At 46.6% G+C, this 15,025-nt stretch overlaps 1 protein-coding gene across 1 annotated transcript in view; it reads left to right on the top strand.

Moving 5' to 3' along the window:
* LOC118391586 (lysosome membrane protein 2-like) overlaps positions 1-15,025 on the top strand; it is a 64,961-nt gene that overhangs the window by 23,555 nt on the left and 26,381 nt on the right. Inside the window, exons 3-6 of the mRNA XM_052458585.1 lie at positions 4,540-4,687; positions 4,773-4,964; positions 5,391-5,482; positions 11,955-12,074. Of these exons, the coding sequence (XP_052314545.1) occupies positions 4,540-4,687; positions 4,773-4,964; positions 5,391-5,482; positions 11,955-12,074 (552 nt within the window). The remainder of the gene's footprint in view (positions 1-4,539; positions 4,688-4,772; positions 4,965-5,390; positions 5,483-11,954; positions 12,075-15,025) is intronic.

Raw genomic sequence — 15,025 nt, 5'->3', positions numbered from 1 at the left:
CAGCTGTCTGTCCTGTCTCCCTATAGTGCTGTCTTAGGTGTCTCACAGTACGGACATTGCAATTTATTGCCCTGGCCACATCTGCAGTCCTCATGCCTCCTTGCAGCATGCCTAAGGCACGTTCACGCAGATGAGCAGGGACCCTGGGCACCTTTCTTTTGGTGTTTTTCAGAGTCAGTAGAAAGGCCTCTTTAGTGTCCTAAGTTTTCATAACTGTGACCTTAATTGCCTAGCGTCTGTAAGCTGTTAGTGTCTTAACGACCGTTCCACAGGTGCATGTTCATTCATTCATTAAGCATGGGGAAACAGTGTTTAAACCCTTTACAATGAAGATCTGTGAAGTTATTTGGATTTTTACGAATTATCTTTGAAAGACAGGGTCCTGAAAAAGGGACATTTCTTTTTTTGCTGAGTTTGTCACTCCCTTTGGTTCCTTCCCCAGGCGTTCCTTTCCCAGGCGTTATTGCAAATCTAATGGCCCGATCCGTAACTACAGAAAACATTTGGTTGAGGTTATTGCTGCCAAAGGAGGGTCAACCAGTTATTAAATCCAAGGGTTCACATACTTTTCCCACCCTGCACTGTGAATGTTTACACGGTGTGTTCAATGAAGACATGAAAACGGAAGTTAGAGCTGTCCACTTCTTCCATTTCAACTTTCTCCCTTCTGGTTCCTAAGAGAGTGACAGCACAAGTGTCACGGCTTTCTTCCTGGGATGGAGAGGCGGACCAAAACGCAGCGTGGTTAGGGTTCATGGTAATTTAATAAGGTAACTCGAACAGGAACAGGATACAAAACAATAACCGTGAAAACCGAAACAGCCCTATCTGGTGCAGAAAACACAAAGACAGGAAACAACCACCCACAAAACAGGCTACCTGAATATGGTTCCTAATCAGAGACAATGACTGCCTCTGATTGAGAACCATATCAGGCCAAACATAGAAATAGACAAACCAGACACACAACATAGAATGCCCACCCAGCTCACGTCCTGACCAACACTAAAACAGGGAAAACACAAAAGAAATACAAAAACATAGAAAAAAATAACATAGAATGCCCACCCTAGTCACACCCTGGCCTAACCAAAATAGAGAATAAAAGCCTCTCTATGGCCAGGGCGTGACACATACACATGGTTAGCAGATGTTATTGTGAGTGTAGCTTCTAGATCTAACAGTGTAGCATTATCTAACAGGTAATATCTAACAATTACACAACAAAACCTCATACACACAATCTAGTAAAGGAATGCGATGAGAATATATAAGTATAAAATATATGGATGAGCAGTGACAGAGCGGCTAAGATGCAATAGATAGTAAAGAATAGATAGTGAAGTGTACATTATACATATGAGATGAGTAATGCGTATGAGTAAAGTGGCATTATTAAAGTAATGGTGTTCCATTTATTAAAGTGGCCGATGATATCAAGTCTGTGTATGGAGGCAGCAGCCTCTCTGTGCTAGTGATGGCTGTATAACAATCTGATGGCCTTGAGATAGAAGCTGTTTTTCAATCTCTCCGTCCCAGCTTTGATGCACCTGTAATGACCTCGCCTTCTGGATGGAAGAGGGGTGAACAGGCAGTGGCTCGGGTGGTTATTGATCTTTTTTCCTACCTGTGACATCGGGTGTTGTAGGTGTCCCCAGAGAGGTCCCCCAGAGAGGTCCCCCAGAGACTATCACCCCAACCTTAATTTACGAGTCTTATGTATACATTCTGTCTCAAAGACAGGCCTCGTATGTACCTCGTCTCCTGCTACAAATACATTTGCACATATAGCATTCCATCGAACCCATAACACAATAGTCTCTATTTAGTCCATTTTTTAATGTAGATCGTCATTTCATCGTCAATGATGAGAGAAGTGGGTTACTGCTGTTAATGCACCAAAGGACGCTCTCTTAAACAAATATCAACGTCCATGGCTAGAGCGAAAAACATCCGTTTTACAGCAGGCACACTTGATGTCAGGATAATCTGGGTTCTTAACCTAACCTAATTACCTGGTCAGGATAATCTGGGTTCTTAACCTAACCTAATTACCTGGTCAGGATAATCTGGGTTCTTAACCTAACCTAATTACCTAGTCAGGATAATCTGGGTTCTTAACCTAACCTAATTACCTGGTCAGGATAATCTGGGTTCTTAACCTAACCTAATTACCTGGTCAGGATAATCTGGGTTCTTAACCTAACCTAATTACCTGGTCAGAATAATCTGGGTTCTTAACCTAACCTAATTACCTAGTCTGGATAATCTGGGTTCTTAACCTAACCTAATTACCTAGGATAATCTGGGTTCTTAACCTAACCTAATTACCTAGTCAGGATAATCTGGGTTCTTAACCTAACCTAATTACCTGGTCAGGATAATCTGGGTTCTTAACCTAACCTAATTACCTGGTCAGGATAATCTGGGTTCTTAACCTAACCTAATTACCTAGTCAGGATAATCTGGGTTCTTAACCTAACCTAATTACCTGGTCAGGATAATCTGGGTTCTTAACCTAACCTAATTACCTGGTCAGGATAATCTGGGTTCTTAACCTAACCTAATTACCTAGTCAGGATAATCTGGGTTCTTAACCTAACCTAATTACCTAGTCAGGATAATCTGGGTTCTTAACCTAACCTAATTACCTGGTCAGGATAATCTGGGTTCTTAACCTAACCTAATTACCTGGTCTGGATAATATGGGTTCTTAACCAAACCTAATTGCATAGTCAGGATAATCTGGTTTCTTAACCTAACCTAATTACCTGGTCAGGATAATCTGGGTTCTTAATCTAACCTAATTACCTGGTCAGGATAATCTGGGTTCTTAACCAAACCTAATTACATAGTCAGGATAATCTGGGTTCTTAACCTAACCTAATTACCTGGTCAGGATAATCTGGGTTCTTAACCTAACCTAATTACCTGGTCAGGATAATCTGGTTTCTTAACCTAACCTAATTACCTGGTCAGGAACCTAACCTAATTACCTGTCAGGATAATCTGGGTTCTTAACCTAACCTAATTACCTGGTCAGGATAATCTGGGTTCTTAACCTAACCTAATTACCTAGTCAGGATAATCTGGGTTCTTAACCTAACCTAACCTGGTCAGGATAATCTGGTTCTTAACCTAATTACCTGTCAGGATAATCTGGGTTCTTAACCTAACCTAATTACCTGGTCAGGATAATCTGGGTTCTTAACCTAACCTAATTACCTAGTCAGGATAATCTGGGTTCTTAACCTAACCTAATTACCTGGTCAGGATAATCTGGGTTCTTAACCTAACCTAATTACCTAGTCAGGATAATCTGGGTTCAACCTAACCTAATTACCTGGTCAAGATAATCTGGGTTCTTAACCTAACCTAATTACCTGGTCTGGACCTAGTCTGGATAATCTGGGTTCTTAACCTAACCTAATTACCTGGTCAGGATAATCTGGGTTCTTAACCTAACCTAATTACCTAGTCAGGATAATCTGGGTTCTTAACCTAACCTAACCTAATTAACCTAACCTAATTACCTAGTCAGGATAATCTGGGTTCTTAACCAAACCTAATTACATAGTCAGGATAATCTGGGTTCTTAACCTAACCTAATTACCTGGTCAGGATAATCTGGGTTCTTAACCTAACCTAATTACCTAGTCAGGATAATCTGGGTTCTTAACCTAACCTAATTACCTAACCTAATTACCTGGTCAGGATAATCTGGGTTCTTAACCTAACCTAATTACCTAGTCAGGATAATCTGGGTTCTTAACCTAACCTAATTACCTGTCAGGATAATCTGGGTTCTTAACCTAACCTAATTACCTAGTCTGGAAATCTGGGTTCCCTAATTACCTAGTCTGGATAATCTGGGTTCTTAACCTAACCTAATTACCTGGTCAGGATAATCTGGGTTCTTAACCTAACCTAATTACATAGTCAGGATAATCTGGGTTCTTAACCTAACCTAATTACCTGGTCAGGATAATCTGGGTTCTTAACCTGGTCAGGATAATCTGGGTTCTTAACCTAACCTAATTACCTGGTCTGGATAATCTGGTTTCTTAACCTAACCTAATTACCTGGTCAGGATAATCTGGGTTCTTAACCTAACCTAATTACCTGGTCTGGATAATCTGGGTTCTTAACCTAACCTAATTACCTAGTCAGGATAATCTGGGTTCTTAACCAAACCTAATTACATAGTCAGGATAATCTGGGTTCTTAACCAAACCTAATTACCTAGTCAGGATAATCTGGGTTCTTAACCTAACCTAATTACCTAGCCTGATTTATTCGATTTGTGATGGAATATGTTGAAATAAGTATGCATTATATGAACAAAAAGTGGATGTTGGGTAAATTTGGCAGTTGCTTTGTCAAATTGTACAGGCCCAAAGAAAATGTGACGTTCTTAGAGACTGACTTTCCCCTTGTCTGCTCTTGTCTGCTCTGTTCCAGGGAGTACAGGCCCAAAGAAAATGTGACGTTCTTAGAGACTGACTTTCCCCTTGTCTGCTCTTGTCTGCTCTGTTCCAGGGAGTACAGGCCCAAAGAAAATGTGACGTTTGTAGATAATGGGACCAGAGTGTCTGCCTACCAGCCCAAGACATTTGTGTTCCTGCCAGAGCGCTCTGTAGGTGATCCTGATTATGACATGATCACAACCATCAATATCCCAGCTGTGGTGAGTAACCGGGTTTCCAGTGTTTTCAGGTTGTGCTGAGTAAACAGGGTTTTCAGGTTCAAATCTCCCCCCTCCCCTCCCTCAGGCGGTGATGAACAAGGTGAAGGATAGTTTCTGGAAGAGTTCGATGGTATCTATCTGGATGAATTCACTTCATGTCGGCATGTTCATGACGCGCTCCGTCAACGAGCTGCTGTGGGGCTTCAAGGACCCTCTGTTGTCCCGCATCCATCCCATGAACCCAGAGATCGACGAGTACTTTGGCCTCATGTACAAGGTAGGTGTCCACGGAGTCAATAGAAAATGAAGAATTTGACCTACTAAGTTCTGTAAATACGTTTTTGGTTAAGTTTTCACCTACTGTAGCCTCAGGGCGGCAGGGTGGCCTAGTGGTTAGAGCGTTGGACCAGTAACCGGAAGGTTGCAAGTTCAAACCCTCGAACTGACAAGGTACAAATCTGTCGTTCTGCCCCTGAACACTGTTCCTAGGCCGTCATTGAAAATAAGAATCTGTTCTTAACTGACTTGCCTGGTTAAATAAAGGTAACATAAAAATGAGTTGTTGGACTTACAGAACATGATACAATGGTCACTGCAACCTATTGTGTCTGCTGGGGGTTGCCATGGCCACCTAAAGTCCTGTGTGGTGATAAAATAAAATATGGCGCTTTAAAAGGATTTCCATTCTTTTCCCACTCTGCAGAAAAATGGAAGCAACGATGGTGAATTTGTTTATCATACCGGGGAGGAGGACTTCATGAACTACGGCAGGGTAGCCACGTTTGAAGGAGAAAGGTACCGAAACATATTGGCCCACGATGACACACACGTTTCTGTGTTGAGAACTTAGATAATAGACAACGTGATGCTCACTCACAGATCATCTTTCAAAAAATGTGGAGAGCTGGATCCTCTTAAGGAAGTGACTCCAAAAGATAGAGGATGTGCAGGTTACAACACAGCACTAACTGTCTGCTACATTACATACTGTACCTGCACACCAGAACACACCCTAGATTTGTATTGTATTTGATGATGAGAAACGAGAAACCCATGATTGAGTAACTCTCTTGTGTAAAAGACTGGAATGGAACAGTCCACCGGTTTCCTAAGACCTTCTACGTACTGCGAGAGAGTAACAGAGGACAGGGCTTGCATCCCAAATGGCACACTATTCTCTATGTAGTGCACTACTTTTGACCGGAGCCCCTATTGGCCCTGGTTCAAAGTAGTGCCCTGTATAGGAAATTGGGTTCCATTTGGAATTTGGACCAGGAGTCTGCAGCACCAGAGAGAGAGAGAGAGAGAGAGAGAGAGAGACTCCCCAGAGGCCCCTAGCCAGAACACAGAGCCGTGTGACTGCCACATTCTGATATTTGGCCCCCCCGTTAGAAAAGACTCAATGAGAACTCCTCGTTAGCTATCTTCTCACGTCCTGCTAGAGTGTCAGTATCTACGCAGGCAGCATCTCATACCTCGCCTTTGATTAGATTGTTGGCTTCAGACTTCTAAACTTGAAATGTGAAATATCCTTGTACATGGTGCGGAGGGAGAGAGAGAGAGGGGAATGCAGAACTTTTACGTTCTGTCGGAACATGTTGTTGTTATGACAACGGGTATCGTATGGAAAGGAAAAGGAAGCACAGCCATTAACTTCTGGTGTAGAAACCAGACTATCTGTAGGATGTTTGTATATCGTGAGGTCAATTCAGGTTGGATATGAACCAAGGGAATGTACTGAGTAAAGCAAAAGCATTCACATGGTTGCGGCCACCGATAATGGTGGAGAACTGTAGAGTAGTGAGGAATGAGGCACGAGGTCAGGTCAGGTCAGGTCACATGGTTGCGGCCACCGATAATGGTGGAGAGCTGTGGAGTAGTGAGGAATGAGGCACGAGGTCAGGTCAGGTCAGGTCACATGGTTGCGGCCACCGATAATGGTGGAGAGCTGTGGAGTAGTGAGGAATGAGGCACGAGGTCAGGTCAGGTCACATGGTTGCGGCCACTGATAATGGTGGAGAGCTGTGGAGTCGTGAGGAATGAGGCACGAGGTCAGGTCAGGTCAGGTCACATGGTTGCGGCCACCGATAATGGTGGAGAGCTGTGGAGTAGTGAGGAATGAGGCACGAGGTCAGGTCAGGTCAGGTCACATGGTTGCGGCCACCGATAATGGTGGAGAGCTGTGGAGTAGTGAGGAATGAGGCACGAGGTCAGGTCAGGTCAGGTCACATGGTTGCGGCCACCGATAATGGTGGAGAGCTGTGGTGAGGAATGAGGCACGAGGAGGTCAGGTCAGGTCAGGTTGCGGCCACCGATAATGGTGGAGAGCTGTAGAGTAGTGAGGAATGAGGCACGAGGTCAGGTCAGGTCAGGTCACATGGTTGCGGCCACCGATAATGGTGGAGAGCTGTGGAGGAATGAGGCACGAGGTCAGGTCAGGTCAGGTCACATGGTTGCGGCACCGATAATGGTGGAGGCTGTGGAGTAGGAGGAATGAGGCACGAGGTCAGGTCAGGTCAGGTCACATGGTTGCGGCCACCGATAATGGTGGAGAGCTGTGGAGTAGCGAGGAATGAGGCACGAGGTCAGGTCAGGTCACATGGTTGCGGTCACTGATAATGGTGGAGAGCTGTGGAGTCGTGAGGAATGAGGCACGAGGTCAGGTCAGGTCACATGGTTGCGGCCACCGATAATGGTGGAGAGCTGTGGAGTAGTGAGGAATGAGGCACGAGGTCAGGTCAGGTCAGGTCACATGGTTGCGGCCACCGATAATGGTGGAGAGCTGTGGAGTAGTGAGGAATGAGGAAGGTCAGGTGAGGCACGAGGTCAGGTCAGGGTCAGGTCACATGGGTTGCGGCCAGGTCAGGTCAGATAATGGTGGAGAGCTGTGGAGTAGTGAGGAATGAGGCACGAGGTCAGGTCAGGTCAGGTCACATGGTTGCGGCCACCGATAATGGTGGAGAGCTGTGGAGTAGTGAGGAATGAGGCACGAGGTCAGGTCAGGTCAGGTCAGGTTGCGGTCATAATGGTGGAGAGCAGTAGTGAGGAATGAGGCACGAGGTCAGGTCAGGTCAGGTCAGGTCACACTGGTGGAGAGCGTCGTGAGGAATGAGGCACTGTGAGGTCAGGTCAGGTCATAATGGTGGAGAGCTGTGGAGTAGTGAGGAATGAGGCACGAGGTCAGGTCAGGTCAGGTCAGGTCACATGGGCACGAGGTCAGGTCAGGTCAGGGTCACATGGTTGCGGTCACTGATAATGGTGGAGAGCTGTGGAGTAGTGAGGAATGAGGCACGAGGTCAGGTCAGGTCAGGTCAGGTCACATGGTTGCGGCCATGGGTGGAGAGCTGTGGAGTAGTGAGGAATGAGGCACGAGGGTCAGGTCAGGTCAGGTCAGGTCACATGGTTGCGGTCACTGATAATGGTGGAGAGCTGTGGAGTCACTGAGGCACGATGGTGGAGAGCTGTGGAGTAATGGTGAGCTGTGGGAATGAGGCACGAGGTCAGGTCAGGTCAGGTCACATGGTTGCGGCCACTGATAATGGTGGAGAGCTGTGAGCTGTGAGGAATGAGGCACGAGGTCAGGTCAGGTCAGGTCACATGGTTGCGGCCACCGATAATGGTGGAGAGCTGTAGAGTAGTGAGGAATGAGGCACGAGGTCAGGTCAGGTCAGGTCAGGTCACATGGTTGCGGCCACCGATAGGTGGAGAGCTGTAGGAGTGAGGAATGAGGCACGAGGTCAGGTCAGGTCAGGTCACATGGTTGCGGCCACCGATAATGGTGGAGAGCTGTGGAGTAGTGAGGAATGAGGCACGAGGTCAGGTCAGGTCAGGTCACATGGTTGCGGCCACTGATAATGGTGGAGAGCTGTGGAGGCACGAGGTCAGGTCAGGTCAGGTCACATGGTTGCGGCCACTGATAATGGTGGAGAGCTGTGGAGTAGTGAGGAATGAGGCACGAGGTCAGGTCAGGTCAGGTCACATGGTTGCGGCCACTGATAATGGTGGAGAGCTGTGGAGTAGTGAGGAATGAGGCACGAGGTCAGGTCAGGTCAGGTCACATGGTTGCGGCCACCGATAATGGTGGAGAGCTGTGGAGTAGTGAGGAATGAGGCACGAGGTCAGGTCAGGTCAGGTCACATGGTTGCGGTCACTGATAATGGTGGAGAGCTGTGGAGTCGTGAGGAATGAGGCACGAGGTCAGGTCAGGTCAGGTCACATGGTTGCGGCCACTGATAATGGTGGAGAGCTGTGGAGTAGTGAGGAATGAGGCACGAGGTCAGGTCAGGTCAGGTCAGGTCACATGGTTGCGGCCATCGATAATGGTGGAGAGCTGTGGAGGTGAGGAATGAGGCACGAGGTCAGGTCAGGTCAGGTCAGGTCACATGGTTGCGGCCACCGATAATGGTGGAGAGCTGTGGAGTAGTGAGGAATGAGGCACGAGGATAGGTCAGGTCAGGTCACATGGTTGCGGTCACTGATAATGGTGGAGAGCTGTGGAGTCGTGAGGAATGAGGCACGAGGTCAGGTCAGGTCAGGTCACATGGTTGCGGCCACCGATAATGGTGGAGAGCTGTGGAGTAGTGAGGAATGAGGCACGAGGTCAGGTCAGGTCAGGTCACATGGTTGCGGTCACTGATAATGGTGGAGAGCTGTGGAGTCGTGAGGAATGAGGCACGAGGTCAGGTCAGGTCAGGTCACATGGTTGCGGCCACTGATAATGGTGGAGAGCTGAAGGAGGAATAGGCACATCAGGTCAGGTCAGGTCACATGGTTGCGGCCATCGATAACTGTGGAGTAGTGAGGAATGAGGCTAGGTCAGGTCAGGTCAGGTCACATGGTTGTTCTGATAATGGTGGAGAGCTGTGGAGTCACGAGGATGGTCAGGTCAGGTCACATGGTTGCGGTCACTGATAATGGTGGAGAGCTGTGGAGTCAGGAATAGGCACGAGGTCAGGTCAGGTCACATGGTTGCACTGATAATGGTGGAGAGCTGTGGAGTAGTGAGGAATGAGGCACGAGGTCAGGTCAGGTCAGGTCAGGTCACATGGTTGCGGCCATCGATAATGGTGGAGAGCTGTGGAGTAGTGAGGAATGAGGCAAGGTCAGGTCAGGTCAGGTCACATGGTTGCGGTCACCGATAATGGTGGAGAGCTGTGGAGTAGCGAGGAATGAGGCACGAGGATAGGTCAGGTCAGGTCAGGTCAGACTGGTGGAGAGCTGTAGAGTAGTGAGGAATGAGGCACGAGGTCAGGTCAGGTCAGGTCAGGTCACATGGTTGCGGCCACCGATGGTTCAATCAGGTCCAGGTCACATGGTTGCGGCCACTGATAATGGTGGAGAGCTGTGGAAGTGAGGAATGAGGCCGAGGTCAGGTCAGACTGTTCACTGATAGCTGTGGAGTAGTGAGGAATGAGGCACGAGGTCAGAGGTCACATGGTTGCGGTCACTGATAATGGTGGAGAGCTGTTCAATGAGGAATGATGCACGAGGTCAGGTCAGGTCACTGGTTGCGGTCAATAGGTGGAGAGCTGTAGAGTAGTGAGGAATGAGGCAGACAGGTGTTCACATTAGCCATCAGAACTGTTATATACCACACCTAAAGTGTGGTATATATAGTTGTTCTGGTGGAAACATGTCTTTGTCTGTTCAGCTGTCTGACCCATTGGGTGAATAAACTTGGTTCAAGCTTTCCCTAGTTGACCGTTAGTTTTTTTAGACTCTGTAATAGAACCTAACAAGACAAAACACAAACATTCTATCTCGAGGCCATCAGACTGTTCAATAGCCATCAGACTGTTCAATAGCCTTCAGACTGTTCAATAGCCTTCAGACTGTTCAATAGCCATCATACTGTTCAATAGCCTTCAGACTGTTCAATAGCCATCAGACTGTTCAATAGCCTTCAGACTGTTCAATAGCCATCAGACTGTTCAATAGCCATCAGACTGTTCAATAGCCATCAGACTGTTCAATAGCCATCAGACTGTTCAATAGCCTTCAGACTGTTCAATAGCCATCATTCTGTTCAATAGCCATCTGTTCAATAGCCATCAGACTGTTCAATAGCCTTCAGACTGTTCAATAGCCATCTGTTCAATAGCCACCAGACTGTTCAATAGCCTTCAGACTGTTCAATAGCCTTCAGACTGTTCAATAGCCATCATACTGTTCAATAGCCTTCAGACTGTTCAATAGCCATCAGACTGTTCAATAGCCATCAGACTGTTCAATAGCCATCAGACTGTTCAATAGCCATCAGACTGTTCAATAGCCATCAGACTGTTCAATAGCCATCAGACTGTTCAATAGCCTTCAGACTGTTCAATAGCCTTCAGACTGTTCAATAGCCATCATACTGTTCAATAGCCTTCAGACTGTTCAATAGCCATCAGACTGTTCAATAGCCATCAGACTGTTCAATAGCCATCAGACTGTTCAATAGCCATCAGACTGTTCAATAGCCATCAGACTGTTCAATAGCCATCAGACTGTTCAATAGCCATCAGACTGTTCAATAGCCATCAGACTGTTCAATAGCCATCAGACTGTTCAATAGCCTTCAGACTGTTCAATAGCCTTCAGACTGTTCAATAGCCATCATACTGTTCAATAGCCTTCAGACTGTTCAATAGCCATCAGACTGTTCAATAGCCATCAGACTGTTCAATAGCCATCAGACTGTTCAATAGCCATCAGACTGTTCAATAGCCATTAGACTGTTCAATAGCCACCAGACTGTTCAATAGCCATCAGACTGTTCAATAGCCATCAGACTGTTCAATAGCCATCGCTAGCCGACTACCACCCAGCTATTCAGAGGCTGCTGCCCTCTATACATAGACTAACTGGCCACTATAATAATGGAACACTAGTCACTTAAATAATGTTTACATATACTGCTTTACTAATTTCATATGTATATACTATATTCTATTCTACTGTATTTTAGTCAATGTCACTCCGACATTGCTCGTCCTAATACTAATGTATTTCTTTATTCCATTCTTTTACTTTTAGATTTGTGTGTATTGTTGTGAGTTGTTAGATATTACTGCACTGTTGGAGCTAAGAACACAAGCATTTCGCTACACCTGCAATAACATCTGCTAAATATGTGTACGTGACCAATAACATTTGATTTGATTTAATACATTGTTGGATAAGTCATGTAAACCTAAACAATCAAACATGGGGCGAGACGGTGCTTAGACGGCATTAGATTCTTCCTTTAATTGAGTAACATTTAGAAATAAATATTGTGTTTCAGTAAACTGAGCCTGTGGACGTCTGAGCAGAGTAATATGATCAACGGTACAGACGGCAGTGCCTTCCACCCCTTGTTGTCCAAGACGGAGAGACTGTACATCTTCAGTCCTGACCTGTGCAGGTAGGCTACAGCGCAGAAAACTGAGTACGCATCATGTCAGAAGGAAACAGATGAAAACACTATGTGAAAGGTCACTAAAACGCACCATTTTAAAACAGGAGTCGATTCCAGTTTTGGGGAGTCGATTCCATTTCAATTCAAGTCAATACAGGAAATACTGCTTTTATATAAGGATGTAGAATTGCCCCCCTCCCCCAAACTCTGCTAAATAATGTCATAGGTCACTGGAACTTCCACGACACACAGTCTCCCTGTGGTAGAAGGATCCCACGAGAATGTTGTCTCTCGGTCTCTCACCAATGGCCTGATAGAGCTCTTCTCATGGTTGACTTTTCAGCTGGTTAGGAGGATGTGAGTGCTGATAAGGTTAGTGGGACATCAGAGCAGAGTAACCAGTGGCCTTCCATCTCCTGCTGTTCAAGAGGGAACGAGTCTTCACCACTTTACCCCTGCGGAAAACAGTACAAAGTACAGAATTCAGATTACGTCTGAACAAGAACAGATGCTTTACTTAAACGTTAGGATTTGGATAAATTCAATTTCCCAATTTAATAAAAACAATCAACAGCTTATACATACTTCATTCTTTGAAATGTTATTGACCCCCAAAACAACTGTATACCAAAAGCCACTGAAAACAAATGTACCACTTTTAAGTGTACTGTTCGGTACAGTTTCGCTGTGTTAAAAGCATCTCTCTAGAACAGCGATGTTTCATATTGAGCAATGGCCTGTGTTCTTCTGACCTTTCACATAGTTAGGATGTGAGTGCTGATGAGGTAGCGGGTTATTCTGGGCCCTACAACCTCGCCTCAGCATAAGGGGAAGTAATATTTTATTAGTGTCAGGGGAATAATGTGTCTCACATGACAGGGATCTTGTGAGATGGTTATCATCATAACATCCTGGTAACTTGCACACTGCTACAGCTATCTTTACCTCCCTTTGGCCTTCGTCCAGCTAGCTTTACCTCCCTTTGGCCCTCGTCCAGCTAGATTTACCTCCCTACGGCCCTCGTCCAGCTAGCTTTACCTCCCTATGGCCCTCGTCCAGCTAGCTTTACCTCCCTACGGCCCTCGTCCAGCTAGCTTTACCTCCCTATGGTCCTCGTCCAGCTAGCATTACCTCCCTACGGCCCTTGTCCAGCTAGCTTTACCTCCCTACGGCCCTCGTCCAGCTAGCTTTACCTCCCTATGGCCCTCGTCCAGCTAGCATTACCTCCCTACGGCCCTCGTCCAGCTAGCTTTACCTCCCTATGGCCCTCGTCCAGCTAGCATTACCTCCCTACGGCCCTCGTCCAGCTAGCTTTACCTCCCTACGGCCCTCGTCCAGATAGCTTTACCTCCCTACGGCCCTCGTCCAGCTAGCTTTACCTCCCTACGGCCCTCGTCCAGCTAGCATTACCTCCCTACGGCCCTCGTCCAGCTAAACTTTACCTCCCTATGGCCCTCGTCCAGCTAGCTTTACCTCCCTATGGCCCTCGTCCAGCTAGCTTTACCTCCCTATGGCCCTCGTCCAGCTAAACTTTACCTCCCTATGGCCCTCGTCCAGATAGCTTTACCTCCCTACGGCCCTCGTCCAGATAGCTTTACCTCCCTATGGCCCTCGTCCAGCTAGCTTTACCTCCCTACGGCCCTCGTCCAGCTAGCTTTACCTCCCTATGGCCCTCGTCCCTCGTCCAGCTAGCTTTACCTCCCTACGGCCCTCGTCCAGCTAGCTTTACCTCCCTATGGCCCTCGTCCAGCTGGCTTTACCTCCCTATGGCCCTCGTCCAGCTAGCTTTACCTCCCTACGGCCCTCGTCCAGCTAGCATTACCTCCCTACGGCCCTCGTCCAGCTAGCTTTACCTCCCTACGGCCCTCGTCCAGCTAGCTTTACCTCCCTACGGCCCTCGTCCAGCTAGCTTTACCTCCCTATGGCCCTCGTCCAGCTGGCTTTACCTCCCTATGGCCCTCGTCCAGCTAGCTTTACCTCCCTACGGCCCTCGTCCAGCTAGCATTACCTCCCTACGGCCCTCGTCCAGCTAGCTTTACCTCCCTACGGCCCTCGTCCAGCTAGCTTTACCTCCATACGGCCCTCATCCAGCTAGCATTACCTCCCTACGGCCCTCATCCAGCTAGCATTACCTCCCTACGGCCCTCGTCCAGCTAAACTTTACCTCACTATGGTCTAATATAAATTTGTAGGATGAGTATTATTCTAGTGAGCTCCGCCCCGAAACAATACCCAGTGTTCTTTGCAGTTCATTTGTCATGTTCCATTTCACATCTACATTTTGTTAATTTAGTAGACATTCTTATCCAGAGTGACTCGCTCAACTAAGGTGTTAAACAACAACATATCACAGTCACAGCAAGTCAAATGTTTTTGTAACTGTTACTGAGAACGCTGTTGGGCCAGCTACTTACACATGTATTTTTTTTGTATTTTAAAATACAAAATCCGTGTATTTTAATTAAATACGTTTCAAAATACGTAAGTATTTTGTCATTTATTTTGATACATTGATCTTTATGGTATTTTTTATCTGTATTTAGACATTTTTATCATCCCTGAGTGTATGTTGACACACCCAATTAACCTCTTTGTATCTCTATATGACTTTTCACCTAAATATATGAGACTCTCCCCTTGTTGTTGATTGGTGGAGTATGTGGGTGTGGGGGGGTCGGTCTATTTTAGCTGGGAACCTTGACCTAAAAAAACAAGGACATGGTGACTCCTTGCGAACTTCCTCCCCCCTTTGTTCAGGACAGGCGGAAATAATCTGCTAGATTGGCATGTGCATCTGCCATTTTCATCAGGAGCAACAGGTTTAACTCGTCAAAACCTCCAATGAATGTTTGGGAAAAAAACCTTTCACCTTCTTACACACATAAGTAGCAGTGACCAAACGACTGGTCATCTGTGTTATTGTAGCCGAAGGGGACATCCCACCTTCCACTGGTTAC

The sequence above is a fragment of the Oncorhynchus keta genome, chromosome 12, assembly GCF_023373465.1.
Source record: "Oncorhynchus keta strain PuntledgeMale-10-30-2019 chromosome 12, Oket_V2, whole genome shotgun sequence".
Taxonomy (NCBI): domain Eukaryota; kingdom Metazoa; phylum Chordata; class Actinopteri; order Salmoniformes; family Salmonidae; genus Oncorhynchus; species Oncorhynchus keta.
The sequence above is the reverse complement of the archived record's forward strand: the minus strand, read 5'-3'. Positions and strand labels throughout refer to the sequence as shown.